Source organism: Melanaphis sacchari, unplaced genomic scaffold, assembly GCF_002803265.2.
Source record: "Melanaphis sacchari strain LSU unplaced genomic scaffold, SCAv2.0 Contig31_pilon_pilon, whole genome shotgun sequence".
In the NCBI taxonomy this organism is placed as follows: Eukaryota; Metazoa; Arthropoda; class Insecta; order Hemiptera; family Aphididae; genus Melanaphis; species Melanaphis sacchari.
Window position 1 is genome coordinate 1809071 of NW_020271193.1, and position 8730 is coordinate 1817800.

At 24.6% G+C, this 8730-nt stretch overlaps 1 protein-coding gene across 5 annotated transcripts in view; it reads left to right on the forward strand.

The window, feature by feature from the left end:
• LOC112596299 (proton-coupled amino acid transporter-like protein pathetic) overlaps nt 1-8730 on the forward strand; it is a 34540-nt gene extending 25810 nt beyond the window's left edge. For 3 of the 5 annotated variants that reach the window (XM_025341899.1, XM_025341900.1, XM_025341901.1), the window contains 9 exons: nt 1394-1479; nt 4268-4405; nt 4467-4617; nt 5191-5312; nt 5876-5960; nt 6844-7116; nt 7325-7503; nt 7615-7781; nt 8344-8730. In XM_025341899.1, the coding sequence (XP_025197684.1) occupies nt 1394-1479; nt 4268-4405; nt 4467-4617; nt 5191-5312; nt 5876-5960; nt 6844-7116; nt 7325-7503; nt 7615-7781; nt 8344-8591 (1449 nt within the window). In that variant the 3' untranslated portion in view covers nt 8592-8730. The other 2 variants (XM_025341902.1, XM_025341904.1) reach the window with 2 other exon arrangements.

Below are 8730 nucleotides of genomic sequence, written 5' to 3' on the forward strand. Positions count from 1 at the left end.
CTTCGGGTAAAATTGTAAAAACAAAAGTGCCAAAACATATTTGATAAATTTACATAAATCTAATCAGAGTAATTTTAAATAGTACTCGAGTTAGATAAACATTAGTATTTTATATTTGTAATTTTATTATCATGGATTTATTGATAACTTTTTGAAGAGCATTAACTTAAGTCTGATAATTAGTAATTACAAATTCTTATATCAACAATTTAGCATAAAATTATGCCTACGAATAAGTAAAAACTATATATTATTGATTAAATAAAATCAGTAGTAAAACAATTATTATCTCAAGTGTTTCATTTTATAGAATATATATATATATATATATATGATATAAATATAAGGTATCGGGATAATTAATTTATGTTTAGAAACAGTAAAGAACAATTTGTAATCCGATACCATTAAAGCTTAAAATAAATAAGTTGTCTATGATTTTTTGATAAAACTCGAGATCAATATGACACTTTTACATTTTTTTAGTCTGCAGTGAGTAGTGTTCGTTGGTCGGTTGTTGGTGTCGTTTCAATATGAGGCGCTATAGGGTATTTTAATAATGCATAATAATTATTAACCAAATGAGTTAGTTTATACTTCTTTGCATATCATCGTTTAGTTTTGTTTTCTTCTTTGTGTATAACATTATTAGATAGTTTAACTTAAATGATTTAATTGATTTAATATAGGTTTTTCAAATTATTGTTGATAGCTAACTTAAAATTAAAATTATGTGTTTAAATATACAGTTATTTTTTTTCATTTCTGTAGATATTCATCATACTATAATAAATAACCATCGCATGTATATACTTCAAATTTGTGTTGTTCTCCATAGCATTAGCATGAATATTATTGACGATTTCATGCTCAAACTTTTGTTACATGTCCCCTTGTAATTTTAAATACTGCTATAGTTTACTTAATGTGTTGAGAAAAAGTTTGTTACATTACAAGCTCGTATAGTCTCATAACAGTCATAACTATAGTATGAAAAAACTACTTTGCTTAATTAGATGATAGAATAATCACATAGTTGAATTTTTAAAGCAATACAAATTAAATTGTTCTTACTTTTCTTAAAAAAAAACTGTGTAATACTCAATTTTAAAATACCAATAAATGATTATTAATTTTACTTTATCATATTTAAATATTTTTAATATTTATGCTTCAATAATGTATTCAATTATATTTTATTCAAACTTATAAATTAAATAATTTGATCAATTTATTACATTTTTTCTCATGATGAAAAAAAAACTGTTCTTAAAAAGAAATTGTTTATAAAAAATGTTTACATATAATTTTAAAACGAACAATTTAATTTTTGTTGTAACATTATTATTATTTATTTTTAAATTAAAATTAATTGTATTGTTTTATTTTACAGGGGTCCATGCGACCGATTATTACAGAATTGGATAACAACAAAAAGGGATGTATTCGAACAGATGTTGCCGATCTTGTTATGGTCAAGTACGTTTTAAAAATTATTATTCATATTAAAAATGAACAACTAGGAATATTGAAATTAACACACTAAAATAATTTATTTTGAATACAACATATAATGTAAATACATTATCTATTAAACCTATTGGGTTTTGATTATAAATAGGTATAATAATTAGGTATATAACATCAAACTTTTTATATAGCACATCTGAGCATAATATACTTATATTATCCATAAAATTACCACTTAAAAAAAAAAAAACAATTTGATCAAAATTGTACATTATTTAATACATAACAATCATAACTTTTATTTAATAATAAGACATGCTTATCCAACACAAATAACATATTAATATTTAATCGTATTAGATATTTTAGTTTTCATTATATATAAATTAACAAACCTGAAATTTAGATATGCTAAGTACAATATTTTTGAGCACCTTACTTTGTTTAACCCGCTTCCTATCAATCTAAATCTACATTTGAAGCCGAAGCCATTTATTGTTCTATAGTAGACATCTAATGATTCTTAATGGTTTTTGATCATGAAACTTCTACTTTTTAAATAATGATTTTTTCACGCAAATATAAAATGTACTTATATTACATTATGTAATAACACGGAATAATTTTTTTGTTCATTTTTTTTATCACATATTCTAGAAAAATTTAGATTTTATTTAGGAATAAAACACATAAAATACGGGCCCGACGGCTTAACTTTTAAAACCCAATTATAAAATGTCAGGAGGTACCCAGGCACATCAACTTTCCACCGTATACATAATGTGATTATATAGTTATAGTTGGTATATTAGTCTGAAAATTACCCACACTCAATGTATTCACGTAATACAATTTTAATACAGTATGTTTTACATTTACTAGAAATGTTCTCAAAGCATTCTATTCAATCTAAAACACCGTACCGAATCTGAAGTGGTATAAATCTACAAAAAAAAAAAAAATCCGTTTTCACTAAAGTAAATAGTGTGTGTCTCCGCACACACTGATTGATACCACTATATTTTCATTTAAGTCGAATATCCACACTACTTATATTCATGGTTAAAAATTTGTAATGGTACAAAAATACCAGTAATTTGTATAAGAATAATTCTACGTATAAAGTTGTTGAGAATATTATAATATAACCATTTTTATATATTTTTGTTTTATATTTTACGATTTCAAAATTTCAACCTTGCGGTGTTCTTATTTAGATGTTTAATACACTGATACTATGACACAATTATCTTTAACTACTTTTGTCGGCAGAAAATTAACTTTTAATAATATTACTGTTGTGCATAATGCATATCATATCATGATAATGAAATTGACATAATTTAATGAATTGAACACTCAATTACAAAATGTGTTATTAATTTAATATAATATATCATTACGAGCTTAAATAACTTGTTATCTTCACGATGACTTAATAGAAACAGACATACCAATTACTGTACAAAATATGTATTAGTTAAATACTTATTATATATTTAAAAGTTGTTCATAATTAATAATCAAATTAATAACCTCACTCACTTGTTATGATTAAATTATTTAATTTTAATTAAACGTGTTTATTTAATTCTTAAAAATTACATTTACCTATAATATTTTTTTAAATACAATAATAATCGTTAATAATTAATCATAATTAAATTAGTGCTCACATATTTTGAACATAAAGATGTATAAATTATAATTTAGAGTTATAAAAATATTTATTTTACTGATAAATAGTATTATAGTATATGATATAAAATATTTTAAAATAAAACTAAAAATAAAAACCGAAATACTAAATTAGGTATACATTATTCAAGTATATAACACCATTTTTTCAAACAGTTTTTTACCCTATTTTTTTTTATTTAGAATTTGTATTAAAGTATTCTACTTTTCTAAAGGTATAATATCTATAGGGTAAGGTACCTACCTATATCAATATCTATTTTTATATTGCACCAACGTGTTTCAAACTAAATTCATCTAGAATGAATTACATTTGAAAGCTCTTAACATAGAAAATTATATCATACTTATAATTATAATAATCATATACGAAATTGATCTATTTTAAATTCAGTAAAAAATTCAAACATTTATATTTTTAGTTTAATCTGTATACCTAGTACCTATGTAGGAATATAATTAAAAAATGATAAATAAATTATTAGATTGCCTTAGAATTTTAGAATCATTGATCTATTTCAATAACGTATGTGCATACATTACTTAATAATATATACGACTTGTTTTATACATTAAACAAGAACAACGATTATCTATCATCTTAATTTAACAAAGACAATAAATGTCATACGCATTACTTATATTAAAATTTCTGTAGTAAAAAACAATTAATTGATTTCTATTGGTTACCTAACTATAAGATGCCGACGTCGGTCGTTGTTTAATTACTCTAAATGTGCTTACAATGTATATGCTTAAAAATCTGGTGGAATACATACGTGGAGAGGTAACCCATCTTACTTTTTTATTAACGTCTATTTTTGTATGAACCATTTAACAGAAAAATGCTAACTTATGCGTTAAAAAATAAATTATTATTACTCAGATAATGTTAAATTTTAGTAGGTATTGCATAGCTAAACATAATAACTATGTGGTTGTATTTACTTACAATTTATGTAATATTATGGTGGATGCTTGTGGATATAGCTATAATGTACTATGTGCATAATTACAACTTGGTTGTGTGAAATTGTATTTGAAAACCGCATTTTTTTAAAATCTAAAACTAAATAATTTCTTATATATGTTTAAATAGATACAAATGTTCATCAAACGGAGTACCTATAACACAAACCAATGGCTCAACACTTCCGCTGGTTCCAAGTACAAGCAAAGATGCCGAGTTTGGTGGCTACAATCCATTCGATCATCGAACAGTCCAATATCCGACCACGTAATTAAATAAAATATTTCCCAAGATTATCGTACAAAAACTTAAAATTGTTAAATTTCAGAGATATGGAAACATTTATACATTTGCTGAAAGGAAGTCTGGGTTCAGGCATATTGGCCATGCCTTTAGCTTTTATGAACGCTGGACTAGTATTTGGGCTTGTCGCAACCGCTGTAATTGGATTCGTTTGTACATATTGTGTCCACATACTGGTAAGATTTAATCGTATTAAAATATTATAGACATTAATTGTTTGTACAAACAACACTGACTTGACGAGAAAACAAAAAAAAAAATAAAATAAAATATTATCTTGAATTATGTTACAATAAATACTTTCTGTTCATTCTTTGTTGATAAAATCAATATTTTTTTTTAAAAAAATGTATCTAGACGATTATTTTTTTTTTCTTCAAATAAATTCAGTCTATTTAATGAGTTTTATCAGTTTGACCTTTAAAATTTATATTATTAATTTTAAACATTTACTTATTTGCTTAAGTTATTCATATTTTTATACATATTATATAAACAAAATTATTAGAATTTTAATGATAACAACTTAGCAATATTTCTTTAAAAAAAACGTAAAAGTTAAGCGAATAATATTCTATAAAGTTTAGTAAAAACATATCTTTCCATATAGATGATTCAATAAAACTATTTTTCTAAAAGAAAAATTAATTAATTAATAAATTAGAAATAATTATACATTATTATAAATTCAACGATTTTATGATGATTATTACCTAAACCTACTTACATAAGTATTTTTGTATTTTTAGGTAAAATCTTCTCATAAACTGTGTCGTAGAATGCAAGTACCAGCATTGGGATTTGCTGATGTTGCAGAAGTTGCCTTCCTCGCTGGGCCTCCAGCTTTCCATAAATTTTCAGGTCTTTTCAGGTACAAAATCAAAAATTTAAATACTAAATATTTCTTTGTAGGTATATAATTTTTTAGAAAGAGGTGGTTCACAAAATTTTATTGTACATTTGCATCTTGCATGTGGAATACAGTAAAAATAAGTTCATAAAGTACCTATTAGTGTAAATGGTTGAAACATGATCATTGTTACTGTTCAGTAATGTTAGGTAACACACTAGGTATTATAAAAATAGATTCTTTTGATTGTGTCTTATAACATTATTTTTGGTATTTAATACATTGTAGTATTGCTAATTATAAATTTTATTTAAATATATTTTATTTATAATAACTTGCTGTATGCTAATTAAACTCTTTTACTAAATATTTTTGTCATTGGTTTTTAATGTTAGAATTTCAGCTCTAAAAACATTTTCCAATAATTTAAGTTAGAACTTTGTGAACTTGTTTATGTTAAGTTCCACGTGTGATTAATAGAATATGACAATCTTTGGTATGATGTTTTTTTTTAGGTATCTTTGTCTAATTGTCTATCATATTGACTATAAAAATATGGACTTAAATATATATTTATTTTTCAGAGGCCTCGTTAACACGTTCCTAACCATTGATTTGCTTGGTTGCTGTTGTGTTTATATTGTTTTTGTTGCAAAAAATATAAAACAGGTAAAACATAAAATAGTATGCATTTATCAAATATTTATAATTTACATTTAGTAGTTATCAAGACATTTATTACTAAGTTTTTATTAATTGATAAGAATTTTTTATTCATAAACCCAAATGCAAATAAATAACGTTATTATTGTTATTTATAAATATTATAGGTATTCTTCCTTTTAAAAATTAATACCAACCTTGGTTTAGTTTTTTATTTTGTTAGAAATTTATTAATCTTCAAATAAACTGTTAAATAAAGTCTAAAGTTAGTTCTGTATGATCCTAGTTAATTAATTTATGTTTTATTTAAATTTTTAAGTAAATTGAGAAGTTTAAATAAATTATAATATTTTATATACTTATTACTTGTAAATTAAAATACTTTTAAACCGATCTGAATGCAATATCTTGACTTAAGTTGGGTAATTGATTAATCCATTTTAATTATCAAGACTTACTATAATAATTAACTACTGAACACAAATTTTTTATGTTGAACATTTTCAAGACGATTAAGCACTTATAAAAATATTTAAAAAGATTTTATATAATTAAATTAGATACTTGAAATAGTTCTAGATTTTTAGATATCTAGGTAATATTGTGATGAATAAAATAATATGCCTATATCTATCTATTTAGTTATAATAATACATAATATGAATGAATAAGAAAACTATTAAATACTTTCATATAAAGGTACCACATTGTTATTATAAACAACAAATGTTTTGAAATAATTAGGTAACTTCACTTATATGCTACATAATTTATTAATATAATATGATAGTATTGAATGTATTAAATTTCTACGTCTTGTTGATTCTTGAGACAATTTTTTATTGTTTGCCTTAACCTTTTATGTTTAACATATGGTTTTTGTTTTCAGGTTATGGATGAATATGTTTTAGAATTAAATGTTAGATGGTACATGTTGATGATGTTGCCTTTGGTAATCGCCATGAATTTAATACGTAATCTAAAGTATCTGGCTCCATTTTCAATGATTGCAAACTTTTTGGTTGGTATTTGCATGACCATTACATTCTGGTACGTGTTTCAAGATGTGCCATCCACAAAAACTGTACCGTATATTACAGATTGGCACAAATGGCCACTTTTCTTTGGCACTGCAATCTTTGCATTGGAAGGAATTGGTGTTGTAAGTATATCATATTTTACAAATTAATTTTTTTAAATTGAGTATTTGTAATAATTTTATAATAATAATCTAATATTTTTTTGCAACATTTACTTTGCAAAAGAATAAGTTGAGGATTATCTCTTGATAAAATTATGTATATATGTGTATAAATGTTCTTAAATATTATAAGATAATATAATGACTATGTATCTGATAATTTATTTAGGTAATGCCATTGGAAAACAACATGAAAACACCACAACATTTTATTGGTTGTCCCAGCGTGCTCAACATTGGCATGTCCATTGTTGTGGTTTTGTACTCTACCGTTGGATTGTTTGGTTTCCTCAAGTATGGTGATAAGACTGAAGGCAGCATAACGTTGAATTTACCAAAAGATCAATTGTAAGTTACTATAATTCTGCATTAGTGATTCTTTCAACAAATGCTTACAATAACATTTTAACTATTTTAGCATTAAAATAAATTAATAAAAATTTCTGTTCCTAATTGCAGATTAGCGCAATCCGTAAAGGTCATGATAGCCGTGGCCATTTTCCTTACATACAGTCTTCAGTTTTATGTACCTTTTGAGATTATCTGGAAAGGCACTAAGCACCGGTTTACATCACACCCTGTTCTTTTTGAATATTTGCTCAGAGTGTTTTTAGTCGTGTGCACGGGTAAGTCATCCACCTTGTGGTAATAATTAACTTACCTATTAATATCATTATTAAATTATGACTTTGTATGAATATATTAAAAATGTTTATTTATTATTGAGCATTATACAATAACAAGTATTATTTGTTAAATTTTGAGTGAGATATTTCTATAAAAACATCAGATATTATATTTATTTACTCAACATATAGGACAAGGTCTAATATACAATAAAATATAAAGAAAAAAGTACAAATTCAGTAAAATTTAAATAATAATCTAGTGAAAAAGAGGAAAATACGTCAACATTAGCCAAACGATATTCTCAAAAGACATTTAAATATTTTTTTTGAAACATAACTTATAATTTTATAAATATATAATTTTTAGCATGATTAGGACTTAGGAGAAACACCTACTGGAATTGATCAATATGAATAATATGTGACTATTTACATTCAAATTATTATAAATTAATAAAAAGAGAGTCATTAAACATTTTACAATATTACTTATTTAAATTAAAATCCAGAAAAATTTAAATATTTAACTAGTTATGTTATTTTTTTTTTTTTATTCTAGTTTGTGTTGCAATTGCTTGTCCTAACCTGGGCCCAGTCATATCGCTCGTCGGAGCACTGTGTCTGTCATTTTTGGGTCTAATCTTGCCAAGCTGTATCGATCTAGTTACATGCTGGGAAGAACCTGGATTAGGCAGAGGATACTGGCGTCTGTGGAAAAACTTGGCCATTATAATGTTTGGCATTTTGGGATTAGTTACTGGTGTTTACTCTAGCGTACTCGACATCATCGTACAGTTCAATCAGTGAGCGTGCACACAAGTAATGATTTCAATTACAAAAGGACAGCAGCGACACAACTCTCATACAGACAGAACAGCAATATTAGCGTTGTCAATTACAGCTTTAGTGTCCAGTAAAATTGTTTTTTAACAAAAAAAAAAAAAAC